Genomic DNA, 24,586 nt, shown 5'->3' with positions numbered 1-24,586 from the left:
TGTTGTGTGCTAGTCAGAGGCAGTTGATGCCGGCACCGAGCATGCCACAGCAGCCGTTATGTTCCTGTGTGCAATAAAGACGTTTATCGCTGTTACTCGGCCTGATTCAAGATATAATAGGGTAGTGGGCCGCACCTCGTGTGGCGAATTTTCCCATTCATTACCTGTTGTTAAAACGTGCCTTCCCAGTTCGCCGCCTACAGTCCTGTTGCCGTCTCTGGGATAAAGAACAGTAAGGACATTCTGCTCATCATCTCAATTTGCTATCATCCGCTCATGACACGCATCACAATTTTATTTGGCAATTGGCCATCTTGAAAATATTGGCAGAGTAAAAAGGCACGATCAAATGCTACTGATATTTTGTGATAATGGAATGAGAGACAGAGCATAGCAATAAATAGCAGTCCATGAGTAGCGCACTAAAATAAATATCGATGGGAAACCACTGTCGCTCGAGAAAACGGTTGATCAGCCTTCGTAATACTTTCTCAAAAACGCGTATTTCCGCAAGAAGTAGTCTTTGCACTGTGGTACATCTACCGGCCACGTGCATAGTCGGTTGTTGGGGTTGAACACAGTGCCATCTGGGCAACTTTTCTCGTAGGCAGTGATTTCTTGCCCGCCTTGGTAGACGCAGTCGTAGAACTTTTGACAGTCATTGGGGTGACTGAATGTACCATGAGTCGTACATTTGAAGCCTGACTCTGGGGGAACATTCGGAGGCTCCTCAGGGAATGGCTTAGAAGTCGTCGTCGTTGTAGTTGTGCTGGATGGTTTTGTCCACCATGGCTTTTGCGTAGATGGAACCGTTGATGACATAGTACTGGACGGTCTTGTCCACCATGTCTTTTGCGTAGATGGAACCGTTGATGACACAGTACTGGACGGTCTTGGCCACCATGTCTTTTGTGTAGATGGAGTTGTCGATGACTCAGTGCTCGGCCTTGGCCACCACGTCTTCTGCGTTGATGGCGTTGGGGTAGTCGCCTTTGTGCTTGGTCGTGGCCACCAGGTCTTTTCTGTAGACGGTGTCTGAGATGGAGGTGCCATCGTCGTTGAACTTGGTTGCGGCCAAGTTTTCTGGGTTGATGTCGTCGCTTGGGTGGTGGTGGATGAAGGCTGCCAAGTAGGTTTCTTAGGCGTAGATGGCGGTGGTGGGTACATAGTCGATGATGGTGTTTGACTAGAGGATGGTTGCTGAGAAGATGGAGTCGTTGGACGTGGCCACCAAGTTTTTTCAGTGCTGGGTGTTGGAGGGGGCGGTGCTGATGTGGGTGGTGGCACAGGAATAGAGCCCGTTCCTCCAGAGGCGAAAACCTTATTGATGGTGCTCAGAAGTGGATATCGCAAGCCGTGGCACTTTCCATGGAAGTCGTCAGTCTCAATGGACCACACCATTCCACCTCCTAATCCCATTGCTTTTGCGAAGTTTACTTTGACGGCTATACTGTCCATGTCGTCGTAGCCAACCCATTGCCGTTCGCGGAATGCGTACGGAGCCATATAGAAAGGATCTCGAACCACGGTCCACTTTTCCCGCTCGAGGTTTTCACAGATCTATGGAAGAATATGAAATGAGACAGCGAACCTAAAGTGCTTCTTTGTAACTTTTGGTAATAATAAGCAAACATGCAAGAGCAAACCTAGACAACATGGGTAATTCTAGTGTTCCTCTTGTCAAAAGGCAAAGAGCTTCCTAATAGCTACATACAGCGCTCTTGAGACATCAGTCCCGGACGATTCCGAAACTATAGCGCCGTGATGCCCTTCGTTCATCACCGACGATAACACAGAAAATCCGAATTAATTAATGGAGTAGTTTCTGTGCAATTTGATGCACTGCATGGCAACAGCAGACTGAAGCGGTGCCAAACGTTTGGGTTTCATACACACCTTTCCGGATGCGATAGTCCCTTTAATTGGACCGTTTTAAGAATTTCTTTTGATACAGTCACCCTCAATTGTTGTTGCACGATGGGATACACTTGTAAAGTGAAATAAGATCAAATATGACAAGAGGTACCAACTGTGTCTGCAATTTTTATGGGCCCTTTCTGACATGTGAAGTGCCTATTAGAGCCCCCATGAGGTATCTATGTTTGCTTTTCTCTACCGTCTGCTATCTACATGGTGTCTGAAGTATGGCAGATATGCACTCAATTGAAGAACCAACAGTTGACGCTTACCTCGTTGTACCCCAGAGAGCCCTTCTCCCTTGTGTAGGGGCCCGCTCGTCCTTTTTGCGGGGCACTATCCCTCGGGTTGTGGTTCTCCGACCTTGCCAGCGTGAAGGATCTTCCGTATAGACCTAGGCCTAATATTATCTTGTTCCTTGGAGCTCCTTTGTCGATCCAGTAATTAACGGAGAAATTCTACAAGGAAATATTCTTTAAGCTGCATTTCCAAGAAACGAGAGTGCGGGTTGTGTTCGCTCGAATGGAACTTACAAGATTTAGAATCCTTTCGTCAAGAGGCTCCTCTGGCCGCGAGAACATGGGTGCATGATGTCCGGTTATGGTCTCCCAGCCGCCGTGGAAGTCATAAGCCATGACGTGTATCAAGTCCAGGTATCTGAACAACACAATTGTCAAGAACAATCAGGGGTGGGTCTACGGGGAGAGGTCCTGACATCCGGACATTTCTGGAGCGGTCTGGACAAAGCATTTCTGTCTGTATTGGGCTTCAACTGAGACTTAGGCATTGAACGTAGAATGCTTTCTAATGGACCGGACCCCCGCCTGGCCCCTTAGAAATATCTTGGATCTTCCCCAGAAAACACCCCTTATTTCAGAGACGATTGGGAAAACCATTTAACCATGATCTGTAACCATTAAGCTTTCCGCAAATTAATTTTGTGAAATAAACTCTCGTGCTTTATCTTTCCCTTTGTCTTTGTCTTTCGTTTTTTGCGAGTTTCTGGCGCAGTTCTGGTATATGGGTTCGAGAGCGGAACAGCCTGTCGACCGTTATAGCACGGTCCATTACTCTCTCCTTAGGCGATGGGCCGTGATTATAGCCTCTAGAGTCTAGAAGATGGAAACAGAAAAAGAGGACCCCGGTCTCATATTGCTCCGTGAGATAGCGATGCCTTAGCTGCCTTTCGACGTGGTTGCTGTTACCCTAACTGTGTATTTGATGTGCCGTGACAGGTTCTAGTGACACACTTTCGAAACGGGCTGATACTATGGTCAGACGTAAAACGACAGCGAGAATGCCAATAAAATGAACAGCGTGACGAAGAAGTCTGATAAGGGGAAGGGGAACAGTGATGCGGCTTATCCACCGAGGATCAAGCACAAACGGCTGGAGAAACCCTGTCCCAGGGTTTCTCCCCACGAAACATCAGCCAGTCCAAATCCGCTAATGGCATACTCGATCAGGAAGGTTATGCTCACTTGGAGACTTGAGGAATGTCATAGGCAGGATCCATAAAATGTTTCCCAGCAGATACAGCTGCAGTGAGCAAGAGACCATGGGGTCGGAAGGCCTCACTGAGTTCCTGCACAATTGAAACTCTTATCGAATGTGTCGGTAATATTACCTGAAATCCAATGCTGACTCGAAGTATACAAACCCTCAGTAAAGCGACAAAGTTCTGCTTGTCCTCCGGCTTGCCTCCCCTTGATCCTGGATACTCCCAGTCCATGTCCAATCCATCGAAGTCGTATTTCTTGCAGAACTCGACGACACTGTCTACGAAGGTCTTTCGACTGGCAGGGTTTTCAGCCATGTTGGAGTATTTGATGGACCCTTCATTCCAACCGCCGATAGCGATGATGGTTTTGAGCTTCGGATTCTGCTTTTTGAGACCCGTGAACCTCTTGAACGCACCTGTACAGTGTTACGTCAAGTGACTATTAACGGTCGGTTGCGTGGCATCTGTATAAGATCAAGTAGGGTGCAGTAGCATCATTAAGCAGCAATATCATGGGAAGGCGCCTTCCGTGCTGACTTTGGCGTTCGTAACTTCACTAGCTGTACAATGTCAACATTGTAAAACTCTTGGTATACGAGATGTCAAAGGCAAGTACCTGCGCCTCGTATAACTGTAGACACTGTCACTACAGTAAAACCATCAGAAGAAGGAGGACCCCCCTCACGTTCCCCCCTCATTTTGTGGTTTTCAGTAAAATCCACGATAAACGGGATAAAGCTGCGGGTAGAAGAGGACTGAAGTATTTGCATTTTATCGCGCCTAAACCCTGCTAGCGGATATTTTATAAACCGTTTTCGAAATTTCAACCCGAACAGAAAAGACAGGAAGGAACCACCCCTGGGCTTCGATAGCTTTACAGGATCCACCAACATCGACAGCCGTGTAGGTCCCCAAGCAGCACTGAATCTTGGACCAATATTGGTTGGTCATTTGAAGGATTGGTCTAATTTTGGACCAGCTTTGCCAATAGCCAGCCAATAATGGCTGCAGCATAAAAATATTTGTCCAACACTGCCAATTACCAGCATATGTTGGCTATAAACGGGCAATGTTGGGCCAACATGTACTGCCAACAACGATATTGTTTGGAAGCTGGGAACGTCGGACTCATCATTGGCGTTATCACGAGAGAATTGGCACAATATGGGCAATATGGGAAGTGGACTGGTAATATGAGAATCCAATATTGGACCGGGTTGCATTTAAAAAATTGGGCCAATATTGGCATCAATAATTGTCAATATTGGTTCAATCTGGGACCAATAATGGCGTGCTGCCTGGGTCAGCCCGTAACACACTTGGAGAGAAGGAGGAACAAGAAATTACACTGGTACCGAAACGAGCGCAGGTCGGAAGACAGCCCTAGAAAACTACGTCATTTAAACACGTTTGGCAGAATACCCAAAGACGCAGCCATATTTTAAATATTGTTAATTCTTTCTTTCCGGGTGCACTGCAACATGGTACGATCCCCGTTCCGACTACCTCTCTTGAAAGAGGACTTCGTTTTCCCGTCACTTTTGGCGCACATAATGTTTGTTGTTACCTTTGCCATAGTTATCCGCCAGGTCGTTCCAGGAGTCCAAGCTCCTGATTCGGTTGTCGTGGCCCAAACCGGCGAAGCCGTACACAAGATGTGAGCAGAGGTGTGGGTCAATGGCCTCTACGGGAAACTTTCCTCCGCCCGGTCTGTAGACGGCCCAGGAACCGTAGTAGCAGACGACCTTGTAGTCATGGGAGTCTGTGAATGCAAAACACGGTTATTTGACTTAGCTACAGCTGCGGAGAGCTATCGGATCCTTTCGCTGCTCAAATGCTTCGTTTCTAATACCAGTCTTTAAATTCCGTTTTCATTACAGTTAAGTTTACAGGTATCCTGGGATGGATCCGAGGCAGGGTTGCACTAATAATAGCGCGCAGTGCCTCGGTGCAGTAGCGTAGCCAGAAAAATATTTTGTGAGTTCCGTGGAAACTTTACATGGGAAGGAGGACTGCCAGCATCGCTTGCTGAAATGGATAGCCCCATGAACTCCAGCTCAAATTACAAACTTCGCGTGCGACCACACCACGTATACTGCTACGCGAAAGCTATCCATACCCGACGGTTAACCTCTACCGCCAAAATAATAAAGTGACGCCTGTCACGAAGTGGGACGGAGTGCAGGAGCAGGAACTGGATGGTACAGGCCATTGAATATGCGAAACACCGTACAGCACCTCAACATAATACTATGTCACAGCGCGTCCTGCGGAAAGCATTAATGAATGCGTGTTGTGCGGTCTCGCGACCATGACATAACGGGCGGGAATGTGTTGTGATGCGGCAGTGTGTATTGTCATCGAGTGAACTTCAGTTGAAAACTGGAGGGCGGCCAATGCGCAATGTTCGACCTTCCCAAAACCTCAAAAATCTTGGTGAGTCACTGCTGGTGGGTTGATGGAATGTTGTCACCGAGTGATCTGCATTTTTCTTCAACTGCCATCAATCCATTGAAGATTTGCCTGCCAATTTGGCGGTATGTTGCTCGGGTGTGTGTATTGTCATGAAGTAGGAGAACAGTCTTTGGAGATAGTACCATGGAGTATATTGTCTTGATTGAAAACTGGAGGATACGGGACAATGCACAATGCTTAACTACACCAGTGAGTGTATTACCATCAAGTAGATAACAAAGAGGAGACTTGAGGAAATGCTGAATCCGCAAGTGAAGTAGTGATTGTCGTCAGTGTGTATTGTCATCGAGTAGAGAACCTACCTATGGAAGTATTCCAAGTCTTGTATTGCTACCTGGAGGATGGGACAAGTCAAAATACTGGAGAACAACTCCACCCGAAGGGCGATTGCTGTGCGTACCAGCGAGATCATGCGAGAAAAATGCGTGAGTGTGTATATTGTCATCAAATAGGAGAACTACTTATGGAGGTACACCCCTGTTAGTATTTGTATTGCCAACTGTAGGATAGGACAAGACGTATTGCTTGCCCACTCACATTTCAAAAATACTGCTGTGACGGTGGTTATGATGGAACCGCTTGCCGTAGTCGGCCACACTTAGGCAGGCAACGTCACGACTATCGCAGTGGGCTGGGCGTGCGTCCTGGGCCGACTTCACAGGGAACTGTGCAGACATTTGTCTTAAAGCGAACATGCTGCCCTCGCCCTAAGAACGAAGAGCAGGTCAATGGACGGCCATTTGTATTGTCAGCTGTTGGATGGGACAAGACGTAATGCTTGCCATCACATCACATTTCAAAAATACCGTGCCACTTGTATTGCCAAGTGTAGGTGAAGATTACATCTTTCTAGGAGCAATACTGCCCCGCGACCGTCAGGCCATATTCCAACTGTAGGTAGGATGCGTTATAGTAATATCCGGTATGCTGTAATACGGTTCAGGAGTGTTTTCCCGGCTGGTTGACACCACCATTTCGCCGTCATTTCCTTTTGATGCTATACAAAGTTGATGCTATAGATTAGTATACGACGTGATACGACCCGTGCACGTGCGACCTCTAGAGGCTGTGAGAGCCGCTTCTTCTGTGACTCTAGCGCTCCTTACATGCGAACGACAGAGATCTGGCGAACAAATGCGTCACCGGCGCGCAATGACTTACTAAAGATATATAAAGTACAGACAATTGTCTTCTTCTTGATCTTATGTGTTTCTGAGAATTCAATCATAATCTTAGCCATAGACAGTAGTCACGAGCTTACCTGCATGTTGCGGTGCGCTCTGGTAGCTCATGATTGGTGTGCAATCCACAAGGGTTATGCTGGCGACCAGTAAGACCAGCACTGCCGTGCACAGCACTCGGAACATGCTGCAAATATCCACACTTCTATAATTAACGTGTAACGGCGATCCATTGCAGACGGCAGTGGGCACATCTACTCTTGCACTTTCGTAATTAAAAACCAGATTGTTTGCGTGGATGCATTGTCTTAATTCTTTCATATGTACGAGGGTATTACCACCACACCTGGTTCGTGTGGACGATATTCGCAAATGTCGCTTATTTCTGCATAACTGCCATAGAAGCATGTCCGAGTAGTTCAATAACCGAAAAACGCCGTACCGAACCGAAAAAAAAAACGATAGAAAAGTACCGAAAACAAAAGAGCTCCACCACCCACATGTGTACCCAACCAAAATACACCAGTTCTCTTGTAAGGTCTAATTGATATGCTGCGGAACGGCGGGCAATAGAGCAGTAGGTCGTCATGTTTACCTGAAAGGCTTCGGATCCATAAGTACCTGCACGATATGTGTTGCCATCTTTATATTTATAGGTGGGTCCACCTGAAAGAGTTATACTTTGGGGGAAGGGGGAGTGTTCCAGTTCGCCCTGAATGACCCCTCCGGAACAACCCTTTCCGGTTCAGAGAGAGATATCGCTGCCGTGTCCTACACCTTGCCCGACAGGCTCTTGACAGTGTTGTGCCCTTTATCACCGTGGAATCCCCTCATTGACACCTGTCACGGCCAGCCCTATAAGATTTCCACGCTCGATAGTGGGTAATGGACGTTTAAGATAAAAGTGGTTCGTCTCGTTAGCTGGTGTCAATACGGGAAACCGGTATGCTGTGTCAGATTCGATGCGCGTTAATTAGTAAACTGTTATTTCTTGACTTGGTGCTGGACTTGGAAAATGTCAGTCGCGTGAATCTGTTGGAGGGACAAGACTTTGTTTTCTATCGTTTTATAGTATACCGAGAATATATGTGTGTATACAGGGTGTTTGCTCTAACGTGTTACAGCGAGCGATAAAAGAAAAGCAAGTGGTACTTTTCTGCTATTTGAGTAAAGAAGAGCACCTGTTTCTTAGTGAAGTAGCTGAAAAGTAGCGCTCGTTTCTCTTTTATCGCTCGCTTTAAATAAAATTTCTGGACACGTTAATATCTCTTTGCGTTCTGTTATAATAATTCACACGCTGTGATTCAAACTTCTTTTGGACAGGGCCGTCGGGAAGGGAGAGAAGCCCTCCACCCCCACCCCACCACGCCCTTTTCATGCATGGAGATCGGGTAGGGTGTCATGTACCTCGTCTTACAGAATTTGCATGTTCATTATGGTGTCGGTTTTGCTTACTGCATGCAATATTTTTTTAAGAATGTGATGAAAATGTGTTTATTCCCGAATTATCACTATTGAATGGAATGCTTCTCATAATCACATTGAAGCACGGTTCTAACCGTGCGTTATGGGGGAGCGTTCCATCGCTCTAGTGTCAGCATGCCATTCTTTAGTTGTTGTTTTTTTCAGCTTCTTGTTTTATATCTGTGTGTGTTTTAAAGCTTGATGCTCAGAAGCCATGGAAGCTCATAAAGCCCACGGATCTTCCATCTTGTACAAAGTCTTGGGTCTTGGGCAGTAACTTAGTTCGAAGTAACTAGTTACTGTTAAAGTAACTAGGAATTGTAACGAATTACTTACTCTTCCTAGAAATGTAATTGTCAGCTGGAACTAGTTACTTTTTTCAGTGACGAGCTACTGTAACTATTTACTTTCGGAATCGTAATTTTTTCACAATAATTTCGGAAGGTTTTCGCATTTTCTTTCTCCACTCGTTGTTGCCTGTTACTCGTGGCTCACACGACTGCCCGTAGCTCCAAAAGAAATGGTATTTAAAAACGGAGCAGCTATCATTTCATTCAAAGGAGGTCCTCAACTTGATTCTACCCGTAGTGACACGCATCTCACTATGCTAGGATATGCTCCAAGTACCCTCGCACAGACGTACAACGCTTACACTCTAGCCAAAGGCCTCAAATTAAAGTTGATTTTGGTATTATACAATGTAAAACGGAACCATTACTCTGATGATAAAAAAAAAAAAAAAACAGTTCCGTGGTCAGTGCTCCCAAGTGCAATATGGAAGAAGCGTTGGTCCCGTCTAGTGCCCCAGATGAGCGGCTGTTCGGCATTGGTAGGTATACTTTGTAATAAACGGGGCAGATTTACAGAGACAACCTTCGTGTAGTAGCTATCGTACGAGTGTAACCTGCACAAGTAGTTGACATTGCAGTAGTGAAGAATCTGATAATAAAGGTTTTTGGAGTTCTTTTTGCCACTTTGGAAAGTAACTGTAAAGTTCCTTATTCCTTGTCTACTTCATTCGCGTACTAACTGTAACTCTAACTCGGTTATTTTTTCGAGTAACTTTTTCAAAGAGTGCTCGTACGTAGCATGCGATAACTAAGTAGCATACCTTCTGGGGAACGTAGAACCCCCCCCCCCCCCGCCGCATTGCACCGCTGTTGTTGTAGGTATGAGAAAAACATATTCCATCGAAGCAACAGAGAGATAACTGTACCAAAATTCGGGGTCCACAACATCCTGCACCAAAACGCCGGAATTCAATAAAATAAACCGAACTTAAAAGCTGATTGCTAAAAATAGCTACGAAATGCTAAATTTGCAGATATGACGAACTCCGCCCTCATACAGGCTTTCCTGCCGCAACTATCCGGCTGAATAAACGTCACAAAGTTCTCAGACGAGATTTTTATCCGGGGCGCCGGCATCACCTGCTGGCAACCCATTTAATGACAAACGACGTTAGATCGTACATACCCTGCAATTGCAGCACAGCGCAGGTTCGGTCGTCCTTCACCTTGCACTCTGCGTGAGAAAAAAGAAGACCCGCTCGCAGCATTCCCTGGGCGTACTAGGAAAGAGGTCATCGGAACGTATCATCGCCAGAATAAGATACACAGGGGTCTCCTGCTGTCAGAACGTCGTCATATGTGAAGGATTTTCACCTTCTCTTTCACGGAATGTTTGCTTTGTGGAATAGACAGGATGTAATTAAGTCTGGGTTCGATCCCTTTTACGGAGAAATATTCCTCGCGATGAGCTGTGGAAAGAGGGTGGATTTTGTGTGACTGGCACGAGAGGTTTGTGACCTGATGAATGTACCTGTGAGTCATATTTTCTATGGAAGCCGAACCTTTACGAGCAAAACAATGTCGAGGCAGCAATGATCTGTCCAGAACACCACCCCTGTACAACCTCTCAAATGTTTGGCAACCCCCCCTTTCCCACCCTTTCTTTCCTTGCAGGGGGCCCTTCGTTATTTCACCTTTGGACATATTTCACCAACATATACATAGAGATTGATCTCAGTTGTCTGGCGACGTAAACACCCAATTATTATTATATACATAGAGATCCTGGATAAACTACTGCAAGACAGGTGTCTGTGCAAATCAGTGGCTGATCACGTGGTCGTAATCAGCTCGGTAAATAACAACACATGTATAATACGCGTGTTGTTATGACATCGCTGGTGGTCCTGTTGTTATTTATCTTGGGGGCTCAGAGATAATCGCGGCTTTAATAGTGGTGGTAGTGTTGTTATTTATTAATACAATTTATATTGATAAATGATACATAACAACGGTGCCACCACTAGTCCTTGAATCTGCGAAGTCCCCCGGCATGTCCACCAAACGGCATGACCGGAGACAGCAATGAGTATGCTATACGTGCAAAAATCTGAGTACATTATACTGATGGTAATGAACAAGCTGTCGTAGGTGAACATTTAGCATGTTTTTCTAGTATACCACAGCACATCATTGTTGGTGCAGCTGTCGGTGACTTTCTTCATTTTCAGTTTATTTGTCAAAAATATGTACATACTTTGTAAACGATGTGAGGAAGATGGGGGAAAAGCTTGTGAGCCCCTTACGAACCCATATTGATCTTGACATGAGATTTTACACACAACTGCAACTGTTCAAGACCATCCAGTCGGTTCAGAATTCGAGCTCATTTTAAATCACTCATATCATAGGCGCCGACTGCGGGGGGGCTTGGGGGCCTGAGCCCCCCGGAACTTTCCCGGCGGGGGGGGGGGGGGCAAGGCCCCCTCCAGAAAATCTACCCAGCTGACACTCAAGATGAAAGTTTCGAGGGATATTCTAAGAATCGCGTGTTTCATGCGAGTGATCATGAAAATCCTGTAAAAATTTGCCTTACAACGTCGCAACACGGAATTTACAACACCCTGCCCGACCTCCGTGCATGCCTGCTGCGCATGGCCAACCTCCTTCACCTCATATACAAATAAACAAACAAACAAACAAACAAACAAACAAACAAACAAGGGGGGGACGTTGTGCCCCGGCCCCCACTGGCAGATTGGAAACTCTCCGCCTATGACTCATATACAAAGCAGCTATAGTTAAACAGTTATATTTCCGTCGCTATATTATGGAAGTTCAATAGCTCCCACCACGTGGATGACCTGCAGCATGATAGATAAGGTCGGTTCTAAACTTGATCTACACTCCACAGGGGCAGTGTTGCTTTACTTCTAGCTATTTTTTTTCTTGGCACCAGTCCTTTTCCTGTTTCTATCTCCAAATGGAGGTTGAATCATTTGCTTCCACGCCGGTATTTGTGTGAACAGGATGAACGGCCTGATATTCAAACAGAAGCCTGTCCGAGGTCACCGGGTCCCGACGTACCTCTACATGACTCTCTTTGCGTCTGTTCGCTCTTGCAGTATTAGCTGTACGAAGTTGTTGCAAGTATTCATTCGTTTTCCTAACTATATTTTGCAATGCCGCACATTTGCAAGATGAGAGAGAGAGAGAAAAAAACGGCAAACCAGACAAGCGGCAGTTTATTAATTACACCTTTAGGTATAAATTACGAAGAAAGGAATTGACTCCGAATATGCGTGTTGCGAGGGCGATGATTCTGGTTTCGTTTTCAGCTCGGCGCGCATACGTCAGTCCACCGTTTGCGTGGAGCTGTGTCGTTACGATTTAGTAAAGAACCACAACGAAAGCCCTTTGCACACATTTATAGGGGATTGGTGGAGTGCCTCTATATTAAAATCACAGCACAAGAAATAGACCACGACTGGAGGGAGGCGATAACATGCATCATCGTTTAGCAGACGACGTACATCGATTTTCTTCATCGGGAACGAGGCTTACGCTTTTATGGACCGGTGCAAACAGAGGAACGTGATCGAGAGTTACAAACATGGACGCATCTGCGTCCGACGTTTCGGGACGGATGTCAAAAAGAACTTCAGTTGCATCAAGCCGAGTGCCTGAAAATGACCTGGTGCCGTTGAATTTTAGTCATTCCTGCAGAGGCAAGTGTTCCTACAACAATATGCGTCGTCCGCTTTGTGAACTTTTGGAAGGCTCACAACTTGGATGATGACCGACCGTATGATGCTGATTTTAGCATAGTACGGGTTTTGCTTTCACATCCCGAAAGTGTTACCGCGCTATTGCTGCATACGTACTGTTTCATTTACGGTTTTAAAAATGGAAAGCTAAAAATGCCGGTATTTAGTGTTTCTTGTGCAACAGAGACAGATGCACTTGCGTGTGCATGTTTGGCTTCACCTGTTGGTGCTTTGCCTTGAGCCTTGCAAGTGCATGCTACGTTGAATGCAAAGCCAAGTAAATGAAATTTTGCTGCGTACAGTTTGTAATACTTACATATGCAGATCAGTACATGATGTTCCCAAGCTTTTATGAAACTGCGCGCGACAGTTTCTTGCCGAAATCTCATTTTTCTTCTACGCTGTTGAACAGGTATCAAAAACGAGCTCTTACTACACGAAGCTGCCATTAAAAACGATGTTTCAACGCTCAAACACCTTATCGAAGCAAAAGTTGACGTCAATGCAAGGACACACGTAAGTTTGCGTTTCCTGTGATCTGTAAAATTGTGCTTATCTCCTCATCATTCCAACCTGTTGTCCAGATGGAACGTGTCCCTCTGCACTGGGCTGCTGCTCATGGGCATTTGGAAGCAATGGCTGCACTTATTCATGCAAAATGCGACATTGAGGTGACAGATAAGGTGTGTGACAGAGTACAGTGCCGCCCAATCTCTGGCCAGACGTTGTATGTGTACGTCTTTAAACTACGCCACCTTCTGTTGCAGTACGGCATGCGTCCCCTACTGATGGCTGCGTGGTTTGGTCACAAAGGTGCCGTGCAAATGCTGGTTGAAAATGGGGCCAATTGCAGAGCTGTGAACAGGGTAAGCTGGGTCAGAAAGACTTTAAAAGTATTAGAAACATTGGAGATGTACTTCTGGTTTCCTAAAGAATTTCAACCCTGGTTGGGCAATGTGTATAGACGTTCTTCAAAGTGGTTGCTAAGTACAGCACACTTCATTTCATGAAGGGAAAAAAAAGATAAAGAGGCATACGCGTATCAGCTGCAAGAACATTAATCTATATTCTTCTCATGCGTAGAATAGCATGAGATTTAACTTATTCACTAGTGATGCAAATATCGAAATCAAATCAAAAATCAAAGAAACATCAACATTGTAAAAAATAAGTGATAACATCAGTTAAAATATAGATATTTATATAGATATTTTAACGATATATAGCGATATTTTATCAATATATCAGAATTTTGAAACAAAATATCGATATTTGAAAAGCTGTTACGCCATTACTTGAACAACTGAAAAAAGTTGCCCTTGTTTTACCATTCCCCATGCGTATCACTGCAGATGCACGTAATGAAGACCCTATCAGGTAAAATATGTCTGTGTGGTTTCTCTTAATGCAGAACTGTTACATTTTCATTTCAAATAATTCATCTGTACTAACTTACCTCAAAATTGTCGGTCGTGATACCAGTTGGCTCGAAGGAATGCCAAAGGGCTGGATTCGTGAGAGACGTCTTACGAATAAGCAATCGGTTTCTCAACTTTGTTTCTAAAAAGTGGCATCAAAAGTATTTCCCTCAAGTAAATAGACAGAGTCATTGAAAAATGACTGAAAGCAATATACACACAAAAAAAGTGCACACGTCTAATATAGCAGAGCTAGGCGATTGCTGCCCTCAACTCAAACTCGATGCGGTTGACAAATTCTGCAACATTAACCCTGATACACCCCTAATGTGCATCACATCTTCACATGGAATATCGGCATCCTGTTGTTTAACCATCTCCACATCCCCAACACTTCCTCACCACCAAAGCAAAACCAAATCAAGAGGGAGAGAGGAAAAAAATTTGTCGTTTGGTTGATAGACTCGTTGACTTGCTCCTTTTTTCAAATCCGCCATTTCAGAAGCCACCAAATTACTGATATTTTGGAAAGCTCTAAAAACAGACATAGACATACAGATATCTGTGTGTCCGTGTCTTCATTGGTTTTTAGCGCTTTTAATATCGCCATGTCATGCCAACAGGCCCAGTTTGACGCTTTACGTGCTGATATTTCAGCATGCGTATTGATATCTATATTGATGTGAATATCGATAAAAGTATTGGTAATATCGCTAAGAATACCAATATTGTTGCATCCCTAGTATTCACTAAAGGTATATCATAGCACTGTCATGGAACAGAATGTAGTTATTGTTTGTGTTGCCCCTTTGCACTATGTCTATGCATTGATTACATACTCTAATGTTTGTTGGATACAGAAGTGCGTAGTGTACGCTGTTTTGCATGCGTGGATGACTGGAATGTCTCAGCACTTTATAGTAAGCTTTTGTTGGCTGAAATTTTTACCTGTAAGTCTCACCACAGGATAGTAAACCACATTAATGCTGTTTAATGGTTATGGTTGGATTGAAATGCTCCACAATTGCTTTTGAGAGGCGATTTTATTAGGATCCGTAATCTGGCAGAAATTACAGCCTAATGTTCATCCATTGCAGTGTAAGCCCATTATACAAAGCACCCAAACTTGGCAACGTGTTTACTCCAATTAATATTGTGCGAAATGATGCTATGTAACTGACAAAGCCAAACTGCAATCAACAATCCTTTTGTGGTTCTGATGATCAAGCAGTTTTCTGTTCCTTTTATTCTCTTTCCCCGCAGCAAAGCCAGACATCGCTGCATTGCTCTGCACAAAATAACCACTTCGAGGTGCTAGCGTTCCTGCTTGACTCAGCTGAGACTATCAAAGTTAATGCCATTGACAAGGTAAGCCCACGTCTGAAATAGGTAACATTGGCCTTTTGAAGCTGGAGTTGTGTTCCCTTTCAGAATGGCCAGACTGCCCTGCACATAGCAGCCATCAACAATAACATGGAGATGGTTGAAAAGCTTCTGCAGTACAAGGCCGATGTCACTGTCAAGGACAAGGTTCAGCACTCTCCCACACTTTTTCATTTCATTTTCTCTCATGAGTTCTTCACACCAACACCTCCCGTTTTGTTTTAGCCCATTGATTCCGTGAAGCTGTTTTGTTTGCATGAAGGTAAATATGATTTACAAGTTTTTATTTTACTAGATGTGTCTGGGTGGGTGACAAAGCCTTTTTGTTTTAATGTGAATATTCGTGACTTTGGTTACCATCCACAGTAGTTCTGTTTCTATTTAACTCCTTCCTTACCGCCGCAAAAATGGGCATTTTTGGGTGGTTTGACAAATATATTTTTTGTGGCTGACAGTATCACTTCAAAATATGTTGTTATATGGGAAAACATAGCCAACTGAATTCCCTATCAAATGATGTAAGTTCCAGAAGCAAAGCTGTCCATGTATTTCCAAAATTAATTTTGGAACACAAAAAAATCGGCGGAAACCGCAGAAACCTCATGAAGATACGCCTGTATCTTGAACAAAAATATCAATCTACAAGTTCCAAAATATACAAAATGTGGCCGATTTTGTCAGATATAACCTGCAAATATCAACACTCTGGATCAACAAGTTCATGAGTTGTGGAAAGTAACGTCAACACTGATGTTGTTAATGTATCCGAGAGACGGAGTTCATTGGAGGGCTAAAACAGAAATGAGCATCATAATTTCTGCAGAAAACATAGTTTCATGTTCAACTTTTTTGTTCTTGTACCACACTTTACTTTTTCCCCCACTTCCTATTCCTCCCGCTTAGTTTTGAGACAGGGTGAACAGCAATAGTGCAAATTATACATATCCACTCATTCAGGACGAAAATCTGATTATCTAACACCATCTGAGTCATTACGTATTTGCGTTCTAATAAACAAAATCAAACCCAAATATGCTTCAAATGCGAGTATTGCGCATTTGCGAAAAAGGTCCCCCGCGGGAACGCAGCGCCGCGACCAAGATAAAATCTCCACACTGCCTCCTTGGCGCAGAACCAGCTTCATAAATCACCACCACAAGGTAAAGATAAAAGGGCGCAGTAAGGAAAGAGTTAATGGTTTTCTTCTTTTCGTGGTTGTCGCTACATATTTGTTTTTCCTGCTATTTTACTTATATGGTTTAACCCTTCTGAGGGAAATGCTGAATGTATCATGTAAATATAATGTAAATGTTAAATTATTATAAAATCTTAAGTTGTGAGAGTTATTTTGTTGTGATATGCATATTCTGTGTCATTGCAAGCTTATCACAGTTACTTTTTGTGTAGCTTTAGCTTGTTGTTTTTGTATGCAACAACATAGCACACACAACACAACAAAAGAAAAACAGGGTTAAGTGATATGAGCACTAGACAGAGACTTGCAGAAAAAAAGGTGCAATTGAGGAACAAACACTTCAAAATCAGGTATGAAAAAAACACTGTTACCTTGCAGAATGAAAGACGCCACATCTAGAACAGAGTACCCCTACATGGCGACACGGTGTGTGCCCTGTTGTAACGCTAGCATCCCATACACTGCTCTTTCTCTCTCCTTTTTTGTCCTTTTTTCGAGAGTACCATGTGAGCAACATGTAGGAGCACCCATCTCGAATAAAGAGTTGTTAATGGTCTTGCCTATACCGATGGTATAAATACCACAGGCAGTTACTGTGAGAAAGATGCGTGACAGCAGTGCAAAAGGAACTGGAATCATCTGTTGCATTGTTTGTAATTTATGAGTGAAAGAACCTGCAATGTATGCATAATGTAAAACCCCGAGACTAGGGAAGACGAAGGGACAGACACAACACAAAGACTTGAGTCTTTGTGTTGTGTCTGTTCCATCGTGTCCCCTAGTCTCGGGGGTTTTACATTATGCATCAACTTCACCAGCTCACTTGCTTCTTAGCCATCTTTTCACTGCAACGTATGTTTCCCGTTTCCTCAAGAAGCGGAGATAGCTCAAATTGGTCTTCTCAAACGATATCTTGTGATGATTGGACAGATCGTTTGAAGATAACAATCCACATTATCTGCTTTCTTAAGAGGAAGAGCTTACATTGCAGTTTCTTTCACTCATAAATCACTAACAACGCAACTTATGACTCCCATTCCTTTCATGTTGGTGACAAAGCAGCAACATCTTTGGTTCAGCGAGGATAAATTTTTGCTCTTTAGCGTGCCCTTTATGGTGTTAGATTTCTCGAAGGATGTCAAGTAGAACTTGAAGTATACATTTTCCGAAAAAAAGCAGCCCCTTAACAGATTGACAGTATACATGTACATGAAAGAAATGTGCTAGAGGGATGGTTGATTTTCATCTTTGTAGACTGGCTGTACAGCACTGCATCATGCATCCCAAAGGGGCCACCATCTTGTTATGGTGCGACTTCTGCGTGCTGGCATAGAAGCTGATGGCTTAAATCAAGTAAGACCCTGTTATTGCACTTGACGAGTTTGAACCAAATAAATAGTTGTTGTAACGTCTTGCAGAGTGACTGTATTCGTGTCAACTGCATTTCTATTGAATATGCTGCTTTTCATTTTTTCCTTAGGAAGGTAGCACGTCTCTGCACCTAGCTGCTCAAAACGGCCATCAAGCTGCGGTTGAGATTTTACTCGAGCACAACTGCGCCATAGCCATGAGAGATGCAGTGCGTAATGCCTATCTTACTAACAGGTGCCATAAAAAGAGAAAGACGTCTGATCTTATTTTATGTCACACATACAGAAAGCTAGGACGGCACTGCATATTGCTGCCTCGCTGGGCCACTTGGCAGTGGTCGAGACGCTGCTGCAGTTTGGTGCCTCGCTCGATGTTAAGGACAAGGTAAGACGCATGGATGTTGGTCAGTATTCTTGCTGCGAGGCTCTGAGGGTGGAAAGGCATTTGATTTACGTGATGTTGCTGCCCAATGTGTGCGTGATTTACGTACAGGTCCAGACAAAAGTTTCGGGAACAACAGAGCGCCATATTTCTTGATCGGAGTGACACCCTAGTAGCGAATGGGAGTGGGCACACTTACTGCGGGGTGCATGGAATATGCAGTCACCTGTCTGTTAGTCTATGTCGCTCCGATGAAGATATACCCCACCCCAGTGTTCCGTAAACTTCAATGTTGATCACATTTTTCTTTCTTCTTGTTGATATGTGCCAGCAGTCTTTCTCTTGTTAGTATTGTCTTCCTCCTCCCGTATTTACTTACGTAACTGAGGCATATCTGAGGCATCTAAAAATGGAATGCATATAAAGGGGAGCATTAATTATGCTAGAAAACAATTGGATATGAACACTCAAGGCATGCTGAACAATACTACACTTTCCATCCTGAAATTCCTGACTCTGTGCCCAGCAACCAACAGGTACTTTCTTTCTCTCTTTCTCGAATCACAATCATTTTACGCTGATGGATGCCTTCCTTTCTCTGCTTTCTTGAGATTGCGTTCCGTGGTCGCCATCTTCTTTGTACAGTCAAACTCCTTTATAGCGAACACCTTTTTAACGAAAATACCACTACAGCAAATTTTTTTGCAGTCCCGCTGGAGCCCTATAGGTCCAATAATGGGCATCCTTTTTAACGAAAATACCTTTACTGCGATTTTTTTTTTGCTGTCCCCTGAGTTTCGTTGTAAAGGAGTTTGACTGTATACAGTCGTCGACTGTTTCCTCTGAAGGGCTCCTTCACAAAAAACATCCAGCTGTTGCACTATACACTGATATCAGTTCTCCCATTACTGCCACAAATTCGATCTGGCATGTCAACTGTCATAATTGAAACAAATGACGTAAAGCATTACAGCCATTAAATACTGGATTCATTTTTATCTTCTTGCACTCTAGCATGGGAACTACCCTTTGCACTTGGCAGTCCTCGGTTGTCATCCGAATATGGTTGACCTCCTTGTAAAGAAAGGAGCTTCAGTGAATGCAACAAACACAGTAAGCTGTAAACCACACTATTGCCCGGTGTCGTATAATGTGAATGCAATTCCTGTGCATATGAAGAGACATTTAATTTGCATACTTTGCATTAACAGAGACTGCAAACACCATTGCATATAGCTGCAGAGCTGGGTTTCACTGAAGTGGTTCAAGTTTTAGTGAACCATGGAGCAGACCTGTTCTTACCCGAAAAGGTTGGTCTCACATGGAACTGTAATCTGTCTACTGTGGTGCAGTCGAGCCTGTTTATATTGACGTGGGTGGATATATGGAATTCCCTTTCAGTTTATCATTGTGTACAGTTGATAAAATTGAAAGTGACAAAAGTTTGTTAGCGTAAGCACAAGCCGAAGGCCAATTTTATATGTATACATATTAAGAAAATGGTTAAAAAGCAAGTGAGCTGGTGGCATCAATAGATAGATTTTGTGCATTTTCCTTCTCGTCCCTAATCTGTGTCTTTTTGCATTACATCGTAACATATGATTAGGGCCTGACTTTTTCGGGTTTTATTTTTGGCCAAATTCGGGGGGTAAATATCGGGTGATATTTTTCATTTGAAAATTCGGGTATATTCGGGTTAAATCCCGTTACGGCATATTCTGTCGTCAGACATTCGGGTGTATTCGGATGATTTTTTTTTTGTTTAATAAAAATTTGTCTTACCATGGAACTAATGTTTAGCAATGCTATCAAACTTTATTTTAATGCACGCTTACGAGTGTGCCACACGACCCGGATGTTTTCGGGTAGATTCGGGTTAAACCCGAATTTTACAGATTTCGTTCGGGGGGTAAATATCGGGCGGATACGGGTTTAACCCTAAAAGTCAGGCATATGATTAGTGAAAGACTGCCAGTAGCTGGGCTTGTGTGGTGCTAGGTAGATTTCCATCACACTTCTTTAATGCTTGTTCAATGACAAAACCAAAGTGAAACACCACACACACAAACAGACCACAGAGATCCGCCTGTAAAAACAAAGTGTGCTGTGGCCACCCATGATGATGATATATCAACCCCATATAGACCATAGCCACACAATAATGTTGAAATTTGTTATACTATCCCTTCATTTGTTGCACACATTTTGCCTTCCAGGGTGGTCGTACGGCATTGTACATTGCTGCACGAGGGAGCTACACGGCGATCGTAGATATGCTTATTACGGCTGAACGTGAACTCAAGCACAAGCCCCATGCCAATGACATTTCAACTACGTTACAGGTTAGAAGGCACGTTAGAATAATAATGGAATATAACGAGGAATCAAACTCCCTCAGGGTTCTCGACAGTTTTGTAACAGCTTGGTTGACATAAAAGAAGAGCCAAGCATAGCAGCAGTAGAGCAAGATGAGGCACAGAGGCTGCAGAAGCTTCAGCAGATGCAACGTCTTGCATGGACTTTGGCAAAGGATCTCCTCGGACCTCCTGACTGGAAATTGCTGGCAAGGCATTGGGGCTTCACGGCGGAACATATCAAAGCGATAGAGCATCAGTACACAGGTTGGTGGCTTTGTGTATGCTTGACAGTTGTGTTTCTGCAATTGTTGTTGTTTGATGTTGCAATATGTATGTTTGTTTGTTTATTTGTTTGTTCAGGAAAATACAGCTATAAGGAGCATGGCTATCGGATGATGTTGATCTGGTTACATGGGCTTCCTACAACAGCAAACCCTCTGAAAGAACTCTTTGAAGCACTGGTGGCTATTGACAAGCGTGATGTGGCAGGTAAGGTGGTATGCTTTGAGGTTTTCTTTACGCTAATTACCTTTGAAGACCACGTTTCCCCCATGGGATTACACAAAATTGTACTGATATGTACTGGCATGTACTGCTCGCAACACGGTTGCCTGAAATCGCCGCTCTGTGTGTCTGCAGCCCACGCTTCCGTGGTGGCCCTCTGAACTGTTGTGTCAATATTGTATTTAAGGGTAGACCACATGCTGCACATGTTTATTACTCGAAACGAATGGTCTTACAACACCTGGAGATTTAGGATGGCATAAACAGTGGAACGCTAATTTCAGATAACCGTGTCGCGAGCAGTACATTATTCAAAATAAGACAAGGCTTAGCAGGAGGAAATACATGCAGTCTTCAGCTTGGCCTTGGGCACAGTGTTCCGTATGTCTTTTTATTTCTTTGTATAAATGGTAACAAGTATGACATGGCAATAATGAGCAGATGTAGCCTTACATGGCATGTAAAATGCACACAGTTCAGTGCATTTAAAGTACTAAAAGCTGTACTATTTGGACACTACTTAAAAGAGATGCAATTAAGTAAAGCGCATAGGGTTAATCGATTCGATGGACTTCCTGTCCACACCACCTTGCCAGGCAACAGTAGCAAGTTGTGGTCCTACTTCTGTGACCATATTATCTCTCGTATTGTGCACACAGTTTGTAGTACAATGCTATGCATGTTGTTCAAGCAAAAGTATTTTTTTTTTACAAGAAAAGTTACGCCTATCAAACTTGATGAACATTTTCCTACCGTATAAAGTAAATGCTCTCCAGCACGTAAGGAGGTTATGCTAGACCTCCTGAATACAATTTAACGTACCTGAACTGAGTAAGGTAATTTACCAGACCATTTGCTAGAGCCCTTGCGACAAGCTCACATCGAGTTCAAGTACGTACATGCATGGATTAGCCGAAACTGACCTCTTGAATGGTGACGCAGTCCAAAGCACAGCAGGCGCTGCTGCCATGTTATTTTCAATATTAATATATTATTTTGGTGTAGCACATGCGCATGTTTGGCAGTTTTATATGTATCGCGAGTATATATCGCATAAGTAGGTTGAGGTGGTTGAGTAGCTTTTGGTGCTTGTGAAAGTCTCGTATTCGTATAGTTGCACTAAGCAGGTGCTTTGGAGTGCAAAAGTATGAGCCACTTGGCATGAAACAGAAAGAGTACAAGTTTCTCCTCCATACACTATTGATACGGTCAAAGCTTGTGCTTTTGACAAGCATGACATTACCAGTGTTCCACCAAGAATTATCACTATGCTCTCGGAAGAGTGCACACGTAGTAGACAAGGCAGATAATCTTCCCACTGTGAGCAGTGGTGTTGCTAATATAATAAACTGGTAGATATAACCACCTTTGCTGTGACTCAAGTGCATCCTACTAAAAACTGAACCATAATAGTGTAACATTGCACTTCATTGGATTGCACTTTCCACTAGGAACACCACGAGTGTATATAATTATCGATTTCACTTGGCTGTGTAAGTGCATGTTTGCTGTCCTCAGCACCCTACAATCCAGCGGTACCACTATTCTCTTGTAGAAAAAATTAGAAAAAAAGCTGAGGAGCAGCAATACTCCAGCCGACGTTTTAGTCCTGGCAAGCTGTGCCACATGTGCTGCATCTTGTGACCACTGGTAGCTGTCTCCGTCCACCCAAGTGCCTCTAGGACTTTTCTCACCCATGTGCTCTGCGAGCGCCAATGGATTTCACCTGTATCACTGTTGGACATCATTCGGCGCTGTGCCTGCTGGTGTCGTGTTTTTTATGCAGTGTTTTGGACTCTTTACCCATTTTTCTTCCACTTCCTTTCCACGTATCAATGTCTTCCTGTTTCTTCGATTCAACGTGAATATTCTCCTTTTTTTCTACGAATGACGTCTTTACTCGTGCCTGTGAGTGCTGGAGTGTGCAGATATTCGACAAAGTATTTTTACCTTCGATCACAGTTTTATCTTCTGGGTACGATCAATCTTGGGATTACATTTGCAGAAAAATCCACGCGCATAATTTTGATCGCCATTACTTGTTCGCCTCCTTGGTTCCGTGCATGACTAGTATGTGGAGATGTTTGGAAGATTGTTAATCACAGCTTACTTTCTGTACTATAATAGTATAGCTTTTGCTGAACTTTGTAGCATCTGCCCGTGTATCAACAACACAGATGATATGACATATCACAGGATTAGATGTGCACAGTTATAGGACTAATATTAAAAAGATGTTTCACTCAACAGATATATAAAATTGGCAGGCCTTGGCATAAGACAAGAGATAAACTTGCTGTGTAAGCTCTGTCATATCTTGGGAAAACTTTCTATCTTTACTTGGCAAAACACGGCATACTCTAAGTCCTGCGCTCTTTGTTTCCATCCGGAAGACAGTTGCACTACGCCCTGCACACCAAGTCATTCTATTTCAAATGGGCTCGGCTGCACATAGCTTGGAAATCACCTGTACAAATTCTCTAGCACAACGTATGACATCAAAGTAATGAGAAAACCAAAAGACAATTAATGTTCAGCCAGTATAAGGCGGTTTGCAGCTTGCATGGTGTGGCAGCATCGTCTGTGCAGACTTTTCAATGCTGTGAAAGTTTTGTTATTACGCATTCATGGTTTTGAACGAAATTTGATTATACAAAGTTCTGGGGAAAGTATGTTGAACGTAGAGCTCACGAAAAGCTCATTCCAGTTTGCGTACTCTATTGAGTCACTTCCCCGTAAAAGATAGTGAAACTTTTTGCAATGCTGCGTAGTATGCAATGGCACATTACGTTCACATTGTGCAAAATGGAGATACACACGACTCGAATACTTGCACAACTCTTCTGCACAGGTTTGTCTACTTGAAGTTGTTGTTTGGCTGTTGAATGGTGGATAACCTCCTCTTAAGGAGCATTGTCTTTGTTCCTTTTTACATGTGTTCAGATGCACGTAGATGTGCAATACAGAGGGTGCAGTTTTGCATACCAAACATACAGCGAAATTTAGTAACGCCTAGTTTGTAGTGAATGTGTTGTGAGTCAGTTTTTGTAAATGTGGGTGCACAAAAAGATCAAGGACCACGGACACATTTTGTCACTCCATCCTGTTTTCTTTCTGTGGATGGTTGATGTTTCACCCTGTCACATAGTCCAGGTAGTCCTGTGGGCCATCCTTGGTTCGTTGAACACCATCACATATCGCGAGTGATACTTGGGAGTACTTTCTGAACCATCTGTCTGTGAACTGGCAAAGGCATGTGTGATATTGGAAGAAGGCCTTGTGCAAGGATAGCAAAGGGCAGATCTTGAGGGATCCCACCCCTTCAGAAAAATTATTGGTATGCCCCCGACCACAGGTGTGCATTTACTTGGGAGTCTACTGG

General features: G+C 43.7%; 2 protein-coding genes across 2 annotated transcripts; one reads left to right on the top strand and one right to left on the bottom strand.

The window, feature by feature from the left end:
- Nucleotides 1-271: 271 nt before the first annotated feature.
- Nucleotides 272-7,855, bottom strand: LOC135388637 (chitotriosidase-1-like). The gene is made up of 8 exons (XM_064618302.1): nucleotides 7,670-7,855; nucleotides 7,155-7,261; nucleotides 4,986-5,180; nucleotides 3,578-3,834; nucleotides 3,399-3,502; nucleotides 2,451-2,574; nucleotides 2,190-2,375; nucleotides 272-1,560 (listed from the first exon to the last, which is right to left on the bottom strand). Exons 1-8 carry the CDS (start codon nucleotides 7,714-7,716, stop codon nucleotides 472-474), a joined length of 2,109 nt encoding a protein of 702 aa, XP_064474372.1. The 5' UTR covers nucleotides 7,717-7,855; the 3' UTR covers nucleotides 272-471.
- A 4,577-nt stretch (nucleotides 7,856-12,432) lies between these two features.
- Nucleotides 12,433-23,165, top strand: LOC135388641 (ankyrin repeat and death domain-containing protein 1A-like). Its single transcript, XM_064618310.1, has 15 exons — nucleotides 12,433-12,556; nucleotides 13,008-13,111; nucleotides 13,180-13,278; nucleotides 13,363-13,461; nucleotides 15,277-15,381; nucleotides 15,445-15,543; nucleotides 17,846-17,944; nucleotides 18,072-18,170; nucleotides 18,248-18,346; nucleotides 19,358-19,456; nucleotides 19,555-19,653; nucleotides 20,560-20,685; nucleotides 20,742-20,964; nucleotides 21,061-21,189; nucleotides 22,760-23,165. The coding sequence occupies exons 1-15, from the start codon at nucleotides 12,442-12,444 to the stop codon at nucleotides 22,846-22,848; spliced, it is 1,683 nt and encodes a 560-aa protein (XP_064474380.1). The 5' UTR covers nucleotides 12,433-12,441; the 3' UTR covers nucleotides 22,849-23,165.
- Nucleotides 23,166-24,586: the final 1,421 nt, after the last annotated feature.

Source organism: Ornithodoros turicata, chromosome 3 (assembly GCF_037126465.1).
Source record: "Ornithodoros turicata isolate Travis chromosome 3, ASM3712646v1, whole genome shotgun sequence".
NCBI classification, from domain to species: Eukaryota; Metazoa; Arthropoda; class Arachnida; order Ixodida; family Argasidae; genus Ornithodoros; species Ornithodoros turicata.
The sequence above is the reverse complement of the archived record's forward strand: the minus strand, read 5'-3'. Positions and strand labels throughout refer to the sequence as shown.

Coding starts and splice junctions, on each gene's coding strand:
- LOC135388637 (XM_064618302.1), bottom strand. CDS start 7,716: ATGGCAACACATATCGTGCAGGTACTTATGGATCCGAAGCCTTTCAG. Junction 7,262..7,669: donor ATGGATCCGAAGCCTTTCAG/GTAAACATGACG, acceptor GGATATTTGCAG/CATGTTCCGAGTGCTGTGCA. Junction 2,575..3,398: donor GACATTCCTCAAGTCTCCAA/GTGAGCATAACC, acceptor TGTGTTGTTCAG/ATACCTGGACTTGATACACG.
- LOC135388641 (XM_064618310.1), top strand. CDS start 12,442: ATGGACGCATCTGCGTCCGACGTTTCGGGACGGATGTCAAAAAGAACT. Junction 13,462..15,276: donor ATTGCAGAGCTGTGAACAGG/GTAAGCTGGGTC, acceptor CTTTCCCCGCAG/CAAAGCCAGACATCGCTGCA. Junction 19,457..19,554: donor CAGTGAATGCAACAAACACA/GTAAGCTGTAAA, acceptor TTGCATTAACAG/AGACTGCAAACACCATTGCA.